Below are 20,790 nucleotides of genomic sequence, written 5' to 3'. Positions count from 1 at the left end.
ATACTGTTTAGTTTACCAACCAAAAGAGAACCAAGAGAAAATGCCTGGACCAATAGCATCTCATGCGTTGTTGCTAACACCATTCTTGTATATACCAAGCATTTTGTGAGTGACTCGGTCAGCAGGGCCCTCTTGTTTCATCTTTCTATTTTTATTTTTTCTAAAGCAAATAGTTTTTAAATTTTTTATTTATTTATCAATATCTAAAGTAATAGTTTTATATATATACAAATAATATCAGAAATTGGACATCGAGTATATGGATAACTGTTCTTAACTACTTGAGCTACAAGGCCCGTGCATATATGTCCGAAGGGAGAATCAGTGTTAATGCCATCACACCAAAAAATTACTCCAAATGCACATTAACTATATTGATATATACAATTTTGCTAACTCAATGTTTAATTTGATATTCTATGATAATAGTTCATAGTTTTATATCATTATATATAGTTCTATATCTTAACATTAGTACATGATACTGATACTGACTATAGTTCTATGGTAAAAATCAAATATTATGGTAAAGAAAGTTTCTAAACCAATATACAAGCCTCAATTTGATCTCCAAGACATGGAGAAATTGCCGCAGAGACTTTGTAAGCCCCCAATCTGAATTATCAAGAACATGAAGGTAAATTAAATCAAGACAATACAGATCTAGTGCAGGAACTGGAAAGGTAATTAGAACAAAGGCTTCTTTCCGTCTAACATTCCCATCAAATGATCAAAAACCTGGCTCCCTGCATCGCGCAGACCAGAATGCATGAATTCGTTAGTTATCCACAACCGAATCCCGGCTATCTGAGATGCTGTTTCCATGACCAGCTTGAAGTTTACAAACATGTCTTCATAGTAAACAGCAGCTGCAACAGGTACCTGTCAATGTTGACAGAAGTAAATTCAGACATTAACGGACGAAACTGCTGATAATTCACATATGTGTACGGTCAAAATGGAAAACATCATAGGCTGCAAGGTTTAGATCTCCTTGTGCAAATTTTATGGCCAGTTGATACTCAAGATGATTAACTTCATATAAAGGCAGCACACCTTGTTATTATTTAGTGCAGTGATGTCATATAGTGGAGGCCAATCCTTCTTCTCAGCCAATATATGAGCAGCACCTTTGAATTTCCTTAAGGCATGAATCTCATCAAACATCCATGGAAAGATCATCTGCAGCAGCAAAAAACCCAGTTGTGTTTGTGAGGTAGTAGTCAAAGCTGCAAGCAACAACATACTAGGGGCCAACTCCAATTTTGCTCTGTATGACACATAGCTGTGGGACTACTCTGCTTACCCAATACACCTCATTCGACCCCTAAGATTGATCCAAGTGTCTATAGCTGCATGAGCTTTTATACCATCATGCAAATAAATCATAAATTGTATGCACGGCTAGATATCCTCTCCATCAGGGTATATACACTTGAGTTCATGACTCCCCAAAATATTATATACGTCACATGCTGACGATTATTTTATCCATGAGATATATACTTTATGTAACATATAAATAAATCATCAATTATCTGTCTGATAAATTCATATAATTGGATGTGAACATTACGGATTTTTGGCATTGAAAAGAGGAAGGAACCTATGCCTACCTCTCCTGTGAAAAATATGGGACGACCTTCTTTTGCAGCCCGGACTGCATCAAATTTGCCCTCATTTTCCGCCCTTATTCTTTGAGCAGCCCACCGTGATGAACCACCCTTCAATAAGTAAACAAATAAACAACTAGACAAACTAATAACCAAATGAAAAGAAAAAAGAAAAAAGAAAAAAAAGAACATATACTTCTGCAGATGAAAGAGACTAAAGCAATTACCTGACAGTATATGGGTTCATGAAGAAGAGCATAAAGTGGATTTGTGTCAAAAGATGACCACTTGTCAAACTGCAAACATGGAATGGTTTAAGGTTTATAACTTTATACCAGGTATGTTCAAAGCCTTGGATTCAACATCAATAAAAAGCAGTTATTTTCTTACAGCATCCAAGAAGTAATAACTGATTTCCTTTGATGCTCCTGGAACTATTATAGGATCCCAGGCCCTCTCAAACCTATGGGTCGAAGTGAAAATATAACTCAGTTGAAGCATGAGTAAATTGTAGCATATTGAAATCTAGGTTCACATTCATGAAGCCTTACATGTAGTGTAAGCGCTCAAAACCAGCACTGGATCCCAAGCCAGTAAGACCAAGAATCTGCAATCCTTTTGGGGTTAGGAAGCCTCCAGATGGAAGCTGGACCTGTACAAAAACAAGGGTAGGTGGGATTGATTTTAAAGAGTAAACTTAAATCTCAGAGTTATGAAAAGCACCAAGAGAATATGTTCTAGACCCTCACCCCTCCTCCCTCGGATTTTGACAAATAGTTAACAACTTCACGAACAACCTCAATATCTTGAGGATACCTTTGGTAGTACTTCTCATTCTGATGTATAATCTGTTCAAAGCACGCTTTATACACAGCATCTGCAGTGCATCCATTTCCTATAGGAGGGATTCCTCCAGTTAAAAGGACTTGTTTTAGTCCTTGTGGTGCAAAACTCAAATACGTTACTGCACAAAAACCACCAAAGCTCTGCACAAGGGAAAAGAACAAGCTGCAATTTTAGTTCAGTTGCACAGGCAATAGTGCACCACAAGCAAAACATAAGAAATGACTTAACACAGAGACATTCTTATGATACAAAAAACGCAACACACAACAACTTCAGACATAGGGAGAATGAAGTTGGCACTATGAAGGAGCTCTCGATCTTAACAATGTCCTCTGATAACATAGTAGGTATTTCTTAGTAAAATAAAGAAACTACAGGCAGGATCATCACACTACAGTCGAAACATTACATTGTACACATAAATACAAAAAGCAAATAGCAATTAATACCTGACCCAAAATTGTCCAAGGCCCAGCATCAGGCACAAGACGTACTCGAATAAACTCTGCATCATTTACTATATTATCAGCTCGGAAATGTTTTAAGTAATCAGCCAGATCCACTTCAGACTTCAGTTGCGACATAGATGAAGCTGTCAAAGGAGTTGATAAACCTGTTCCTCGCTGCAAGTAAAAGTCGATAAGCAGGAGAATAACAAATAAGAAAGTACATATTCACAAAAGCTTGTAAGAATATATGCCTATATAACCATGCCTGATCCATCAATATAACACGAAATTCTTCACATGCTTTACGTATCCATCCACTGGGTTCGGTTGGTCGAGGGGCCTCAAATCCAGGTCCACCTTGTAGATATAATAGGTATGGCAGTGGTTGTTCTTCTTTACCAACTGCAATACAAATCATACTTTATTAAGGGACTAACAGAACCACAAACATGTATAAAAAAGGAAATTGTCTGAGAAGGATATGAGCAATCCAGATATTGAAAAAATAGGGAAACAGCTTGCTTGCCAGTTACATTTTTATCTACTCGTAACTAGCAATGAGATTTCATGACTAAAGCAGATACTCTTTTTAAGTACAGTATTTTATGAAGCCCCAATTTACAGGTATATGCACATGCTTGCGCGTTTGTTTTAAGTATGTCTCCGTCTGGTGGCATAGGTAAGCAACTTCTGCTGTAACTTCTCTTATCTTATGAACTATCCTGGAATGGATATAAGTCTTATGTATGCACCTAAGTCAGTTGAAATTCATAGAACACTTGACATTCGATCATATGAACATTCACAGGCAGATATCTCACTCAAGCCTCCTTCAAAAATTATTTATTGTAGTTAGTGGGAAAAGCAAATGTAGCAGATTAATCTTTGATCTTTTCAATACTGAGGACCACAACAACATAAAACTATCATCAGAGTTAGTTGAGAGGATTCAAACAACTCTACCAATTCAAACCACTAATCGATGTCTTTCTCTCAGCTGAAAACAGTAGACAATGCCTCATTCTTTCCCTTTCCACCATTTTCTAAGCAACCGTACAGAGGCAAAGCACAAAAAGGTCAACACACTTCAATGAAAATCAAAACACTGAGCCGCTTAAATCCAAGAACAAATTAATCACTTCAACTGATACACATTATATTGCATAATTCACTTCCAAGACCAATCAAACAGTAATTAACAGATAATAACAGGAAAATCAAAACACTGAGCCGCTTAAATCCAAGAACAAATTAATCACTTTAACTGATACACACTATATTGCATAATTTAGTTACCTGAAACAACTTCGCGAGCGAAGATTGAGATCTTAGACGAAGCCTTAAGACCGACGGAGTGGTCGAGAGGCACAGTGAATCGATGGTCACGAAGTCGGAGCTCCGGCACCGAAAACCACTTCCCGGCAACGTGGTCCGGCGACGATTCGCCGGAGGTGGCATTAGGCAAGGACATGGCTGTGACTGTACGGACTGACCTCTGGCTGCAGTTGAAGCAGTGAAGCTTGGTGACGAGGAATAGTGGAAGTGTGCGAAGACTGAGAGAGAGGGAGGGAGAGGGAACGTAGAGGAGTGACCTTATCAATGAAGGTGGCGCGTGAAGTGCCGGCATTTCCGGAGAGAGAGTGTGAGGGGATGGGCTTCTGAGTATTAACACGTGGCGCGATCTGTTTGTGATTTTGGGTTTGAATGGTCTTCAGCGGTTGGATGTGTAGACTTTTCGGTGGGGAGAATTTCGATTGATTGGAAGGTTGATGTCGTTTCGGATTCGGAAGCCGATTCGATTACGTAATGTAAACGCAAGTGATAAAAGAATTATACTATGCAAGCCAATCCAGCCAATGGTGAACTTGTAATTTCTCACATTGGGGCTTCTATCTTTATGTATACATGACAAAATCACAGGGATGGTATTTTTCTGAGGCCTGAGCAACAATGGCTTGTATCCACTGCCATTCTCTCTTTCTCCTTCCTCATCTTCCTCTGTTTCTTCAGCTACTGCATTTCTTGGACAAAAAGTAACTTCCGCTTTGTGGCGCTGTCGCTTGGGGCGCTACACCAATTCCATGGTTCAACTTGCCTTGGAGAAGTCTGGTTTATCCTCAACTAGTTCTACTTGATTCTGTTGTTTGTCAGTCCTGTTTAAAAGGCAAATTTAGTAAGCTTCCTTTTTCTTTGGTGTCTTCAAAGTCAGCAACAGCATTTGAGATTGTTCATAGTGATCTTTGGGGACCAGCTCCTTGCATTTCTCTTGAAGGATTTAGATATTACATCACCTTCATTGATGAATGTACTCGTTACACATGGATATTTCCTCTACGAAATAAATCAGAAGTTTGTTCCACTTTTGTGCACTTTTATGCTATTGTTTTGAGTCAGTTCGGTGCTTCCATTAAGGTTTTGCAAAAGTGATGGGAAGGGGAATATATCTCTGCATCTTTACAGCAATTCTTGTCATCCAAAGGTATTATTCATCATAAATCTTGCCCTCATACACCTGAACAAAATGGCTGGGCCGAAAGAAAGAATCGACACCTTGTAAAAACAACACAATGTATTTTACTTGGATTTGCTTCTCAATACCAGGGCTACATTTGCTTTGATTCAATCACCAGAAAATTGATTTTTTCTAGACATGTTTTGTTTGATGAAACCGTGTTTCCCTCATGCAAGTCTAAGCATCTATGCTCGCCATGTGTTCTTCATTGGTTTCTTCCATAGCTGTTGTATATTCTTCCAGTCCATTGGTTGATTTTGATCCCACTGAATTGTCTGCTACTGCCGCACTCAATAATTCCTTCTCTATGGCTACTTCTTCAACAACCTTAACCAATGATTCATCAGCATATTCTTCCCAGTACCTTGCCTTCTTTACAAACCCTGGATTTGCAAATAGACCCACCTATTCCTCCTACTAATCTTCATCCTAAGCAGATCAGGAGCAAGTCAAGAATTATTAAGAGGAAAATCGTATAGCCGGTCGGCTATACTTATTTTGTAATTTTTTCAAAAATTCATATAGCCGAACGGCTATACTTATCTCGTAATTTTCTCAAAAAATCGAGCAGCTATATTTATTTCGACACGCGGAACCTAATCGCCAGACGAGTCCTTTTTAAAAAATAATAATAATAAATAGTATAGCCGCTCGACTATACCTTTTAAATATAATGTATATGAATCGTACAACGCTTTTTCTTGTATAGCCGCCTGGCTATACTCGGTTTTTAGATTACCCCTGGGGCCTAACCGCTAGACTACTTTATATATATATTTTTAAAATAAATAGTCTAGCCGAGCGGCTATACGTTGTTTGGCACATGGGCAATGCGGCTACTCAAGTTTTTTCATAAATAGTATAGCCGCGTGACTGTACTAGATTTTTTTTGTTTTTAATAAATCGTATAGTAGGGCGGCTTTACTTTTTTTATAAAATAAAAAATTAATAAATAGTATGGCCACTATATATATATTGGGATCCTTTTTTTCTTTTAAATTTTTTTTTCTAATTTCGTTTATCGATAAGAGTAGTGTATAGCATTATCTATTACTATTAGGTAATTACCTGAGTCTCTATTGTCCCCTTTTAATTTTTTAATTTTCAAGAGTTTTTACCTATATAAAGAATTTAGCACTTTCACGTTTAATACTATATTATACATGTACGTATGTTTTTTCAATAATACATCCTTGTTATGCACATGTCTTAAAGACTTGATAAAATTCACGTTTAAAAAAAAAAAAAAGCAAACATACAATACTTGTATTGTACATGTACATATGTATTTCTTATGTTTAATACACGTATTTTTAACAAAATTTTCAATAAGACATACACAATTAACATATAAATTACAAATAATTCTCACATATTTTTTAATAATTAAAATTTTTATATTAAAATATTATATAGTTGCCGATTAATATCGGATTTGGATATGTTGAAACTAGCAAATTAATATCTATAAAGTATAAACGAAAGCAATTAGGAGGGTCCCTTTTTTCTTTAATTTTTTTTAAATTAAATAGTATAACCGCTCGACTATACCTTTTAAATATAATTTATTTAAATAGTGCAGCTGTGCGGCTATACAACTATTTTTTTATGAAATTATATAGCCACGCGGCTATGTGGCATGTGGCATGTGGGCGACTCATCCATAACCACCCAAACCCACCACAAGCCATACCCACCACCAAAACAAAAATAAAAGGAAGGGAAAACAAGAACAACGCATACATTTGTGGCAGGGATGGGTTTGTGGTTTGCGAGGGGCAAAAAGCTTGGTGATGAAGACTGTGATGTGGCCTTAGTCTTTAGGGGTTAGATTTGGTATTGTGGTTTGGTTGAGTCCGCGATGGATCTGGGATGGCGATTCGGTTGAGTTCTCGACGAACCTGGAGTTTCGGGCTCGTCAGATTTAGAGAGAGAGAGAGAGAGAGAGAGAGAGAGAGAGAGAGAGAGGTTGTGTTGGTGTGGGGAGACAACTAAAAATAAATATAAATAAAAGGTTGGCTAGGTAAGAAGGGTGAGGGAGGAGATCTGTTGGAGATGGTGGAGGGGTGTGAAGAAGACAATGCTTTGTTTAATTCCTTGGTTTTTTTTTTTTTAAAAAAAAAATATGTATTTTATTATTAATAGTTGAGGTAAGTTTTTTTAAAAGAAAATCTTTCTTTTTATTTTTTTTACACATGGCACCTACATGACATCTAGTTCAACAAAATTATGGGTCCCATTTGTGCAACGTCGGTAACTTTAACAGAGTTTTTGACTAACTTGATGGTGGGGAATAAATTAAAATGCAAAACTTTGATTAAGGGGCAAAGTTGGCCACTCCAACTTTCACAGAATAAAGTGAGATTTGATCATAGTTTCAGAGGGCACAACAATAAATAAGCCTAGTTTCTATTACCTAAGTAAAAGTTTGGGCTTGGTTTCGTCCTTATTCGGAACCTTCTGGTAGGCTGTGAACGAATATTGGGTTGAAATGTCCCGACCCAGATTATTCTGTGTTCAGTGTACTTGGCCCTCAGCGCTCGGCCCCATTTGATCCTCAATGGCATTGCCAATGCAACAGTAGGTGGCACCACTTTGGCGCGTAGTTAACATTTGTCCCAAAAATGAAGACTAGTTCAGTCGGTCAAATCCCAAAGTATTCAAAGTTGTTCAACAAAACCTTCTCTCACTCATTCGTTTCCACTTGCTCAGTTTTAGGTGGCGCAGCCAAAACAAACCCCAATTTCTCTCCTTCAATCTCTCTCTATAACTTTAAAGATGGCATTTTACGCCGCCGTTTCACGAGCCAAAGCGATGTCGCGAGCCTTCTCTCCGATCCTCCGTTGCATGAGCAACGTGCCGGAAAACACCGTCTACGGCGGCCCAAAGACGCAGAGCCCAGACCAGAGAGTGACGGTGACCCACTTGAAGCAAAAGCACAAGAAGGGCGAGCCCATCACCATGGTCACCGCCTACGACTACCCTTCTGCGGTCCACCTGGACTCCGCCGGCATCGACATTTGCTTGGTCGGCGACTCGGCCGCCATGGTGGTTCATGGGTATGACACCACCCTTCCTATCACGCTTGATGAAATGCTTGTTCACTGCCGAGCCGTGGCTCGTGGCGCCAAGCGACCGCTTTTGGTTGGGGACTTGCCCTTTGGCTCCTACGAGTCTAGCTCCAATCAGGTAGGTAGCGAATAAAATGGAAAATTCCTCCGTAATTCTGTTGATTTGGGAGGTTCATTGTCTATGGGCTTTTTGTTTTCTTTCTAATTTTGAGAAAGATCTGTTTTGTTTATGAGAATGTGAAGGAAAAGGACATTGGAACATTGTTTGACTTTTGTGCATGAGCATGACAGAGGGTGTAAAAGAAAGGAAATTTAACTAATTTTTTTCCTTTTTGTTGTTTTTAATGATGAAATTTATGACCTAATTGATGAAATTATTGAAGCTACGAACTTTCTTGCATTTTTTCAAATTTCATTGCAACCAAGTAGAAACAGAGCTGTATTGAATTTCAGAAATGAGAGTGTGTTCTATTTTGTTGATTGGTTTTTTTTTTTATTTTTTATAAGTAGGCCATGGGTGGGTGATGTTGCAGTTTCCATTATGAGCAGGCTGTCGATTCTGCGGTGAGGGTTTTAAAGGAAGGAGGAATGGATGCAATCAAATTAGAAGGAGGGTCACCTTCTAGAATTACTGCAGCAAAATCTGTCGTGGAAGCTGGAATTGCTGTAATGGGGCATGTGGGACTTACTCCTCAGGCCATTAGTGTTCTTGGGGGATTTAGGCCTCAGGGAAGGAATGTTGCTAGTGCTGTCAAGGTCTGTGTGTGCACGAATGCGTGTGTCGGTAATTTGTTTTCTATTATGGGTTTGCATGTGCTGAAATTTCTATTTGTTGTAACGATGTTGTATTGGATTTTTGTCTGCAGGTTGTGGAGACAGCACTGGCTTTGCAAGAAGTTGGGTGCTTTTCTGTTGTTTTAGAATGTGTACCTCCACCAGTGGCAGCTGCTGCAACATCTGCTCTTCAGATTCCTACCATTGGCATTGGAGCAGGGCCTTTTTGCAGTGGACAGGTTAGTTAATTATGTAGTCCTGTTCCTCTTGGTTGTATTATATGTGTCTGCCTTAATGCTTGCATGTGTAGTTCCTTTTGGTGTTAAATAGATATTAGCATCCTTGAGAAAGTTTGTTTAATAGCATATCATTTTAATTTTTTTGATGTATATATCTTTCTGTAACTTGAAACTTTGCTTGTTTCAGAAGGTTTAGGCATTTGCAGGTGGGGGAATAAAAAAATCCTTGTTTTGGATCCTAAATTTTTTTTTCTCTTTTGAACACTGTCATTGGGGGTGTATGTTGACATATGATGTAACAGATTAGTAGGGATGAGGTAGCTGGATAGGTTAGCTCAAAACTACCAAATTTGAGCTCAGCTGAAGCTTGAAACGAGCCTAGAACCAAAGCTTGAGCTGACTCATGAGATTGCATTCTGTTAATTTACTTCTTTGAAGTTGTACCTTGCACATAAAGTTAATTAATTTTCTCAGGGTTTTTGCATCCTTTTCTTCAGAGACGAGACATGGTGTGGTTATTTCTGGCACACTTATTTTCTTTTACCCTATATCACGCAGGTGCTAGTTTACCATGATCTTCTTGGAATGATGCAACATCCACATCATGCCAAGGTGAACTGAACAGTTGCATCTCCTTAATAAAGCTCTTTCTCTCCACTTATGTGAATTTTATTTAAACAAAGAAGCACCTCATCTTTTGCAGGTTACCCCAAAATTCTGTAAGCAGTTTGCACATGTTGGAGAAGTCATCAATAAAGCTCTAGTAGAGTACAAGGAAGAAGTGGCCAGCGGCTCGTTTCCTGGCGCTGCCCACAGCCCATATAAAATCAGTGCTGCTGAAGTTTATGGCTTTTTAAGTGAGTTAACAAAGTTGGGTTTGGACAAGGCAGCATCTGCAGCAGCTGAAGCAGCTGAGAAGATTAGTACAAGCAAATAACCTACTGAAGGCAGCCCTGCAAGTGACTGATAATGGGCAAAACCCAGCATATTTGGTTGAAAGTTTCATTACGAAGTAAATGGCCACAGAAGAATTTTGAAAGAGCAGGACAATTTTCTCTTTGTAACAGTGAGGTATCAAAAGTATGCAGTTGGGTTCCATTTTGAGTTGTAAAAGAAAAGTTGCTATTGCAGAAAGTTGTGTTCAGAATTTGGAAGCAACTTCAAAAATAAGATATTTGAAGCCATTTCCATATTTATTCATGATCCGAGCATAAAAGTAGACCCTACTGTAATTTTTGTACCAAAACTTGTTTTTTGTTGCTATTTTTTGAGTACAGAATACAGGTGTTTGCCTTTCATTTTCCACATTTCTTTGGACAAATAAAGGGTGGGAAGTTGGGAATATTAACCTATGCGGTAGGATTTGTAGCAATTGAGTGATTTATATTCTTTTTGATGTGACAAACAAGAGGACTGTATAAAAAGTCATCTTGTGGATCTTTTGCTAGTTGGATGAATTTTGTAAAAATCGAATAGAACCTAGAATTTTAATTTTGGAGCAATGGACATTCGAATCATTTAAAACTCAAAATAATAATAATAAAAAGAAAAACCAGAAACAAAGCTACTTCGTCCAAATCTACTTGTCCATGATCTTAAACCCTAAACCCCTTCATTCAAATCTCTACCGAACAAAATGAACACTCTATCACTCTCAGCTTCAAAGCACTCAAAATCCTTCCTCAACCTCCTTAAACCCCAAACGTCCAAAACCCAATCCTCCATCTTCCTCCTCAGCCACCACCTTTCCACCGATCCCGAAACCGAACCCAACCCTAAGCCCAACCAATCACCCAAAGACGACGACTTGCTGATAACCCAAGCGGTCGAGCTCCTCCAACCCAATGAAAAAGACTGGAACTTTGACCAACTCCACCACCTCCTCTTCTCCAACTCCGCCGCTCCTTCACCTCGCTCACTTTTCCACATCACTCGCCGCCTTGGCGCTTCCTCCAAGGCCCTTAAGTTCTTCGAGTACGTTTCGGAAAATGTGGCAAGCCCACCAGACTCGACGGATTCGCTCTCGTCATCATTCCAGGCCATTCTTGAGCTCGCTAAGCGAGAACCCACCTCGCAAAACAAGCTTTATGACTTGTATAAGATGGCGAAAGAGCGGAACATCCCGCTTAATATCAGCGCCGCTGCTCTGCTCGTTCGATCTTTAGGCATGGTTGGCATGGTGGATGAGGCGCTCATTGTGTTTAATGATCTAGACCCGGGTTTGAAAAACACCCATCTCCGCAATGCGGCGATTGATGTGATGTTGAAATCGGGATGTGTCGATGATGCACTAAAGGTGCTCGACGAAATGTTTGCTCCAAAAGCTGAGGGCCGGGTCGACCAGGTTACGGGTGATATTGTGCTTTCCTATTTATTGAAGAGAGAGTGGCCGGGGAGGAGCTTCAGTGAGGAGGACATTGTGGGTTTGGTGTTGAAATTTGGTGAGCGTGGTGTGTTTCCTGATAGCGTGAAGCTTACGAAATTGATCACTGCCTTGTGTAGGAACAGGAAGACTAATAAGGCTTGGGATGTTTTACATGATGTCATGAAGTTGGGTGGTGATGTAAAAGCTGCTTCTTGCAATGCGCTTTTGACATGTTTGACAAGATGTAATGATTTTAAGAGAATGAATGAGCTAATGGTAAAGATGAAAGAGATGGACATTCATCCTGATGTTGTGACTTTTGGTATTGTTATTAATTCTTTGTGCAAGTCTAGGAGGATAGATGAGGCCTTGGAGTTGTTTGAAAAGATCAGTGAAGGAAGAGAGAAGAGTGATGGGGTTTCGACTGAACCCGATGTGGTCATTTATAACACTCTGATTGATGGACTTTGTAAAGTGGGAAGGCAAGAAGAAGGTTTGCGTTTGATGGAAAAAATGAGATTGCAGAATGGCTGTGCACCTAATACTGTTACCTACAATTGTTTGATTGACGGTTTCAACAAGGTCGGGGACATTGAGAGGGGTTGTGAGCTCTTTCACCAAATGAAGGAGGAAGGCATATCGCCAAGTGTGATAACTCTGAATACCATGGTTGATTGTCTATGCAAGCATGGGAGACTCAACAGTGCAATTGAGTTCTTAAATGAAATGCAAAGGGATGGTGTGAAAGGCAATGCTGTTACTTACGCAACCTTAATCACTTCCTTTTGCAATGTGAACAATATTAGCATGGCAATGGAATTGTTTGAGCAAATGTTGAGAGATGGAGGCTCCACAGATGCAATAGTTTACTACAGCTTGATCTCTGGTTTAAGCCAAGCTGGAAGGATGGATGATGCCATCTCTGTTGTATCAAAGTTGAAGGAGGCCTGTTTCTCCCTGGATCTCGTTTCCTATAATGTTTTGATTAATGGGTTCTGCAAGAAGAATAAACTTGATAAGGTCCATGAGATGGTTCAGGAAATGGAGGCAGCTGGAGTAAAGCCTGATGGTGTAACATACAACACCTTGATTTCCTATTTCTGCAAAGCTGGGGAACTTACAACCGGTCATAGAATATTGAGCAAGATGATAGATGAGGGTCTTGTTCCTACTGCTATCACTTTTGGAGCATTGATTCATGCATATTGCTTGAATGGCAATACTGACAAAGCCATGAAAATCTTCAGAGAGATGGGTTCTAAATCGAAGGTTCCTCCCAACACTGTAATTTACAATATTTTAATTGATACTTTGTGCAAGAAGAATGAAGTGGAACTTGCTATTTCTTTGATAGACAGTATGAAAGATAAGGGGGTGAGACCTAATACTGCGACATTCAATGCCTTGTTCAAAGGTCTTAAGGAGAATAATTTATTGGAGAAAGCATTTGAATTTATGGATCAAATGATTAAACATGCCTGTAATCCTGATTACATAACCATGGAGATTCTCACGGAATGGCTTTCCGCAGTTGGTGAAACGGAAAAGTTGAGAAGGTTTGTTCAAGGATATGAGGTTGCTGCTTCTACTGCATAGAGTAACTGCACGGACAAAAGAATGTCAGTATTGGTTATAGATTGTCGATTTCAGAGTCGGCCATGCTTAGGAGAAAGCGTAATGGGTTCCAACTTCTAGCCATGTAGTTGTATTTTTCAGTTCAATATTGGACACCCCTCAGTTCAAAGACTGCTTATCTGAGTCTCTGTTGCTGCAGCATTTTTCATGTCCTTGGGTGGATTCCCCTCTTCCATGTTGAGATCAGGCAAACAAGGATGTGTTTGTAGTGAGAATCAGGCAACAGTCTTCTAAGTTATATTTGAATTGAAAGCTACATTTTCTGGCTTTTCTATGAAAATAACATTGCAGTGAATAAGTCTGGTGACACCATTTTCTTGTATGAATGCACTTTTGGTTGTTTTCATTGCTAGCAATCTTAAGAAATTTCTTGATTTTTTGTAACCTCTATTTTCTCAAGTCTCACATAATCATGTCCTAACAAATGTTTTGCCTTTTTTATGAACTGTAGCAGCATGGCAAAGGAGGCAGGCAGAGATTCCTTCTCTGCAAATTATGACATATTTTTTTGTGTAACATGGGTAATTATTGAAAAGGCAGCGTTGACACTTGATGAACAAGTGATTTGGTTGGGTGAATCCAAGTTCATGTTTGATGGTTTGATTTGAACACTGATTACAATACAAATCTCTTAGACTCCTTCTTTAGCTCGAAACCCAATTGACTAGAGAAAACCATTTTCAGAGAGAGGTGTTGCAAGCTTGCAAGTTGCAACAACATTTTTGCCTCATTGCAAAATTCTACTTTAAAATTGGAGCTCGTCTTTAAGCCAATCAAAATCATTCAACTCTTTCAAGGGTGGTAAATTGAACCCTACTCATCATATTGAGAACCCATCACTTTTTATGCCAATAAAGAAAAAAAAAGAATCTCATAATTCTACAAGCATGTGAAAGAAAATGAAATAAAACTATTTTTATTCATAAACCCTTTTTCGTCTTTTTAATCTGTTAAAATACAGAAAAAGTTTTCATGCGGAATATCGTCGTCAACCGTCGAGGCTATCTCAACCACCGACAATCATTACGCTGACAAACTTTAACGTCAATAACATTGAACTTGTTTATTTCGACCTCAATCAATACTTTTGACCCTTTTCTTCTTTTAATAAATGAGTTGAGTTTCGAATGGGAATGGCACCGAAATTTCTCAATTTTGTGATCTTCGGTGGAGAAGAAATTTTGTGATCTTTGGTGGAGAAGATGATAAGCCTCACAAAAATGTTTTCCCACATGTTACCAAAAAAATTAAAAAAAAAGAAGAAGTGTGGTATGGGATTCATTTCAAGTAATAATCAATAGCAACTCGATATGTTTATGTTGAAATCTTTAATATTAAAAAATTCTGGGTCATCATTTGATTTATTGACATTTAGTTTTTACTTTGTTAAAGAAGATTTTGAGTTTAAATATCAGAGGAATTCTTTTGAGTATAAGCGATAATCTATATTGCATGGGAGAAGGATTTTTCACACACACACACAACTATGATATCGTGGGGATTCAAAGGTGAAACCTATGGTCTGCAACTCAAGCTACTTTTCCACTGAGCTCGACTCTGTTGGCAAATATTATGGGAAATTTTTTATTTTTTAAAATATGATTTAAGTTATTTATGCATATTAATGACTTAGGGTCCTCAAGGCCAACCTTGATCTCTTGTGACCCCAACTTGCCATGGACAAGTAACAGCTATTGAGGTTTTGTTTTGGCTCAAGGTGTGAATGATGTTGATAGTTCATTTATACATGCTCAAATAAGATTATTTGTTTTCTCATTAATTGGACTAAATAAGGCATTAAAACCAGGCACAAATAACACAGAGAGAGAGAGAGAGAGAGAGAGAGAGAGAGAGAGAGAGAGAGAGAGTTGGTGCCAAACTGGCTCTTGGACTTGGGTACCAATTTGGCTTTTGGACCAATCAAGCCATGGCATACATCAATAATCCATTTTTGCATTTAGTAAAAAGAAAATAGATTTAGAATGGGCACAAACCAACATTGTAGGAATGGTAAACCAACACAAATTTTGCTAATCACAAAAATGATCAACAAATTAAAATCACCAATATTCATTGTAATATACTAGTAGTAGAATCACTACCACTAACTTTGCTCAAACCAAAAATAAATCAACAAATAAAAAAGAAAACTAATTCACTAATCTAAAACTACAAGCCTTTTTCCCCCCTACTAATTTCATAATTAAGATTCCACCCATAGTTACACCCCTAACCCTTTCTTTCTCCCTCTCTCTCTCTAAACAAAAAGTCAAAAATACCCCCAAAAGAAAAAAAGAGAAGTGTTGACAAAAGAGATGACTTTTATCGACGAATCAGATACTGCCAGCGGCGGTCGCAGCATTACTAGAAACCCAGGGGACGCCAAAGCTCGTCGGAGAGTGATCGGAAAAGTAATCTCCGGCGAGACCCTCCAAACCCACAAAGAAATCGTCGCTCACGACCGAATCACACATCCCAAAGAGCTCGTCGTCGTCGTCGTCGACCATAGGACTGCCCTTTTCTTCTTTGAAGCTTTCCATGGTTGTACTCTGAGGTACAACAGGGTCTTCGTCGACGGACGCCGAGGTTGCCGGAGAAGTGGGTTTGGTAGAGTCACTGCCCGTGACGGTTTGCGGCGAGAAGGGCTTCTGGCGGGTGGAGCCGGCGAGCGAGTTGCGATGAGTTGGGGCCGGGTGGTTGTGCTCGGCTGTGTAGGTAACTATGAACATATTCGGGTCGGATCTGTTCCGCTCCACTTGTTTTCGGGCCATACAACCCTTTGAGCTGCTGCATCTGTAATATCCCCTGTTTTGGTTGAAACAACATAAAATTAGCCATTTTCCTTCATGGACAATTAAAATGGGTAAAAGCAATTTTATATAAATAAAAAATTTGCCATTTTTATTTAAGTTTTGGGAGAAATGAAATGAAATGAAACCCACCCACCTTGGATATGGGGAGCCCTTGATGGGTTTTTGGCCATATTTACGCCATGCCCATATGTCTGCAGAGAGGCTCTCAGCTGGTACTTGGCACACTTTCTTAAGCTGGTTCTTTCTGAAATGGGAAAGAGACGTATAAATAACTTAAATTATGGATTAAATAGCGCAATTTACGAGAAGGGTATCTCCCAAAATTGAGTTTTTTTGAAGTTACAAAGAAAATCAAAGAGAAAAATTGTACCTTTTTTTGGATCGTGGGGTGGTGGTGGAGGAAACAGAATGAGATGATGGCTTGGACTGTTGTTGTTGTTGTTGTTGCTGGTAGTGGTTTTGGTGTTGATGTTGTTGAATGGGATGTGTTTGATCTTTGGGTGCAGTCAGAGGAGTGAGAGAAGTCAAAGGAGAGAGATTGGGTGGTGGTGTGATTTGCGAGGAGAGGGGAGGCTGAGATTTGGGGAAGAAGGGCTTGTAAAGCTCATGCAAGTCCTCTATGGCATTTCTGGGTTTAATGGGATCTGGAAGAGAGAAAAGCACTTGGAATTGTGGTTGCTGTAGGCCAGGCTGCAGAGTAGCGGTTCCAAATGAAGAAGAAAAAGCAGGGCTTGAATGGAAGTTCGAGATTTTGAAGCATGTGCTGTTGTTGCTGTTGGTGGTGGCTGTGCTTCTGTTGCTGGTGGTTGTGCCGGTGGAGCAGCCTCTGACCACCGCCTGAAGATCCCAATCGTCTTCCATTTAGAGAGAGAGAGACAAGGTTTCTGAATCTGTACCTTGTGTCTGCTAGCTATCACTGTTTGAGGACAAAGAAAGGAAGAGGCAGACAAAAGAAGGCGCTGACTTTTTATTGGTAAGAGAGAGAGGGGAGAGAGATGATAAGGGTGTGATGAGTAGGAGAGGAATTATATAAACAATGTATATAGAGAGAGAGAGAGAGAGAGAGAGAGAGAGAGAGAGAGAGAGAGGGACAGTGGGATTTTATGCACAAAAGTCTAAAGGGTGCCTGAAAACAAGTGGTTTTCCTAGTGAGAGAAAGGGCGAGAGGAAGAAGGCATCTCTATGCATTGTTTTGCTTTTGCAGAGAGAGAGAGAGAGAGAGAGAGAGAGAGAGAAGGAAATGAAAAAAGAAATTCAAATGGGGAAACTGGTTTTCGGTTTTGGGGTTGACTTGCTCAAATGTCAAAGCGGGTTTTGATTAAGGAAAAGTTCCACACGGTGTATAGCGAGTGGAGCTCGTGAGTTATACCGACAAAAGGAGAAATAGATAATAAATAAATTATTTTTTAATTCAACTTTATTATAATAAAATTAAATAAAAAATAATGGAAAAGTGGAAGCCAGTTAATTTGGGCGCTCCTGTCAAAAATGCTTGCTTGGTGGTATTGCAAAGATTTTTTAGTGGGTAGGTAAAGAATTACAAAAGCCTAATTTGCGTCCTCCTCCTCCTGCTTACGTGCCTATCCGTAATCTTGGGAAAATGACAGATTAGTGTTTTTATTAGGGATGTTTTAACATCTAATTAGATTAATTCTGAATCAATCAGTTCAATCAAGCTTTGATTTAGTTTGATAAATTCCCATGATTGTGGCATTTTATTAAGACCCTTCTAATTTAAGAAACCAATGCTTTGATGCTGCTTTGGCATTCAATTAGGTCTCCAATTCATTGCTGCATGGCATCTAATTTTACCAAAATTTGTGGTTTGATTTCATGACAACTTTGTTTTGTTTGAATAATTTTCTGTTTTGACAACAAATCAGTCATCAAACACCATTTAATTCAATTGAAATTAGATTGAATCCTAATAGGAATTCGAATATAAATCAATGAACACCCCCCCTTAAATATAATATGATCATGGCCAATCCTAAATATCAATATTGACTCATAAAGGATCCCAAAAGACTTTAAATTGTTCAACAATCTAATTTGAAAAGTTTTTATCACTAGGTTACTATTGACCGTAAAAATTTATGGTGTGACCAACCCTTGAATCATTTGAATGATTGACATTCAAATTTATTTCAAATCCCTCCAAACCACCATTGATTTTTCAAGGTCAATGTTGACATAAAAAAATTTGAGAACTACTTAAACAATGATTCATTTTTAGAGAACGTATGATAGTGAAGTCTTGAAAGTAAGAGAACTAATTTATTGAAAATCGAAAAATACAACTAAGAGTCATGAAACCTGACTTATATAATCAATTAACACAACATTCTGAATAAAGTCGGGAACACATCTACCCAAATATAAAAGGATTGCATGATTTAATTAAGTAAAATAGTAGGTTTAAACTTTTCATAATCAATTCATTCCCCCACTTTTAAAGGTGTTTTACCCAATTATTTGATTTTAATTCAATAAGGAAATGTGTTTGTTGTGCTTGTGCATTGGGGTTGTAGAATTCCATTTCTATATCAAAAAGGAGCAGCAGCAGAAGCAGCATCTGTTCCCTTCTTTTTGGGTTTTGATGCCTTTGTTTCTTCTGTACTCTCCCTGTCCCCACTTTCTTCATCAAAGGAGCACCTCCCCACTCCTTAACGCTCGTGACCGGCACATGGGTTCCAGGTAGCGGTGCTCTCAAGTTATACCCTCCACGTCTCGCCAGCCCACAGCGAGTTTGTATTTCTATCTCCTTCGAGCGAGTACGGTGTGCCCAATAATGCCGCCATCAAAGAGTCAAAGTCCAAGCGCTGATCTAACGGCTCGACGACCAAAGGCAAAGTAAGACGATCCGACGGCTACGGGAGGGGATTCACACTGAGACAACATTGCAACTGTGGATCTACGGCGCACGAAAGCTGACGTGGCATGCCAGCCAGCAGTAATTTTCTCTAAATAAATCATGTGACAGCACAGTATCATCACATAAGCTGTCAATATAGCGTTACAAATCACTCAAATTATAACATATCTGTACAATCGTTAATACTCAACTTTCCAAGAAGCTTCGACATGCAACAGAACATATGATTAGCTATATAGGGCATGACTTCGATCTCGAGAGACGTACTAAGAAGAAATCATTATCCCTAATTAAATTCACCACATGTTATAATTTAACTGAATACAAAACACCAACCTGTCACGAGTTGTTATTATTTTAAAAAGTAAATTTTCACTCTTGACAAGTCATAATCTTGTAATTCAATGTGGGTTTAGTATCTCTCTTTGTCGAATCAATCCAACGGTGGAGGTTGAAGAATTGTGTGGAGAATATACTGAAAAAATGCGGTGATAGAGTGCGACTCACTAAGATGGTGTTAGTGAGTTGAACGAATTGCATGTGAGGTTGGTGCCAAGACGTGGGTGCACGAGGCATTGAATAGTAAGCGTGTGGGGTCAATGTCTCCATCCAATGTTAAAATTTAAAGAAATTACGGTGGGAAAAAAAAAAAGAAAAGAAAAGACAAACTAAATCCGAGAAAAAACAAAAATAGGAAAAATGAGGGGAGTGTATACAAAGCTACAAGCCCCCCAACTTTGAGGGTCATGGCAAGCAGAGTTAGCAATTTGGTCAGCTGACCTCGTCAAATTACTCAAGTTGAACTAGATTTTGGGTGCCCATCATCCCATTCCATTTGCATTTGTTTTTAATTAATTTAAAACAATTTGATTGTGTTGACTTTGACAATTGGGGAAGACCCAAATTGGTATAAAATAGGTTATCTTATTTTGATCTTTGGTCTAGACGTATAGTCAGATAAGCACACATGCACTATTAACAACATCTACAAGACAGATGTAAAGTTTATTTCCCTTACATAGAGGATTATTTTTCTACGTATTTACTTGATGAGGAATACTAGATACCCTTATCTTTGTACATTGCCCTCTATATTCTACTATCTAATTTTCATCATGAAATTTGGTTTAATAATCGAAACTGTCTAATCTTTTAGGTTTGATTTTAACCAAACACTTTCCTCCCTTAATCGCTTGTATTAAAAATATATATATACACTTACCATATTATTAATCAAATAACTAAATGATTTTTAGTAAGTTTTATTTTTTGGCAGAAATAAAAAAAAAAAAGTGAACGTTTTTTTAACGTAATACAACATTGCAGAATGAGAATGTGAATTAAAAATACAAAAAAATTGAAAGTAGCTAGCATTCTCGATTGTTTCTGTTGAAACTTGACTGATTGGTGTAGGTGCATGAAATCCTTTCCAATTCTTGTAGTTTTCATACCAAACAAGTTTCCCTCCATCATCTCTTTCTTTTGAGAGATGGATACTTGTAGAAGCTCATAAGATTAAATCCAGTTAATCACACCATCTTTTTGGGCCGAGAAAATAAAGTGAAACCGGAGCTGTTGATAATGATGGTTCATGTTGA

At 38.5% G+C, this 20,790-nt stretch overlaps 4 protein-coding genes across 4 annotated transcripts; 2 read left to right on the top strand and 2 right to left on the bottom strand.

Annotated features, from left to right (window-relative positions):
* Positions 353-4,661, bottom strand: LOC18784838 (proline iminopeptidase). Its single transcript, XM_007218954.2, has 10 exons — positions 4,205-4,661; positions 3,174-3,310; positions 2,909-3,082; positions 2,363-2,599; positions 2,165-2,265; positions 2,004-2,076; positions 1,841-1,909; positions 1,617-1,724; positions 1,057-1,182; positions 353-882 (listed from the first exon to the last, which is right to left on the bottom strand). Exons 1-10 carry the CDS (start codon positions 4,533-4,535, stop codon positions 688-690), a joined length of 1,551 nt encoding a protein of 516 aa, XP_007219016.1. The 5' UTR covers positions 4,536-4,661; the 3' UTR covers positions 353-687.
* On the top strand, positions 8,034-10,809 carry LOC18786748 (3-methyl-2-oxobutanoate hydroxymethyltransferase 1, mitochondrial). Its single transcript, XM_007218170.2, has 5 exons — positions 8,034-8,609; positions 9,041-9,247; positions 9,358-9,504; positions 10,063-10,116; positions 10,208-10,809. The coding sequence occupies exons 1-5, from the start codon at positions 8,199-8,201 to the stop codon at positions 10,439-10,441; spliced, it is 1,053 nt and encodes a 350-aa protein (XP_007218232.1). The 5' UTR covers positions 8,034-8,198; the 3' UTR covers positions 10,442-10,809.
* On the top strand, positions 10,920-13,888 carry LOC18784808 (pentatricopeptide repeat-containing protein At3g61520, mitochondrial). Its single transcript, XM_020557772.1, has one exon. The coding sequence runs from the start codon at positions 11,141-11,143 to the stop codon at positions 13,463-13,465; it is 2,325 nt and encodes a 774-aa protein (XP_020413361.1). The 5' UTR covers positions 10,920-11,140; the 3' UTR covers positions 13,466-13,888.
* LOC18785470 (WRKY transcription factor 22) lies at positions 15,536-17,518 on the bottom strand. The gene is made up of 3 exons (XM_007218136.2): positions 16,688-17,518; positions 16,451-16,561; positions 15,536-16,309 (listed from the first exon to the last, which is right to left on the bottom strand). Exons 1-3 carry the CDS (start codon positions 17,176-17,178, stop codon positions 15,838-15,840), a joined length of 1,074 nt encoding a protein of 357 aa, XP_007218198.1. The 5' UTR covers positions 17,179-17,518; the 3' UTR covers positions 15,536-15,837.

This window comes from Prunus persica, chromosome G2 (assembly GCF_000346465.2).
Source record: "Prunus persica cultivar Lovell chromosome G2, Prunus_persica_NCBIv2, whole genome shotgun sequence".
Classification (NCBI taxonomy): Eukaryota; Viridiplantae; Streptophyta; class Magnoliopsida; order Rosales; family Rosaceae; genus Prunus; species Prunus persica.
Note: the sequence above shows the minus strand (reverse complement) of the source record. Positions and strands in the feature narration are given on the sequence as shown.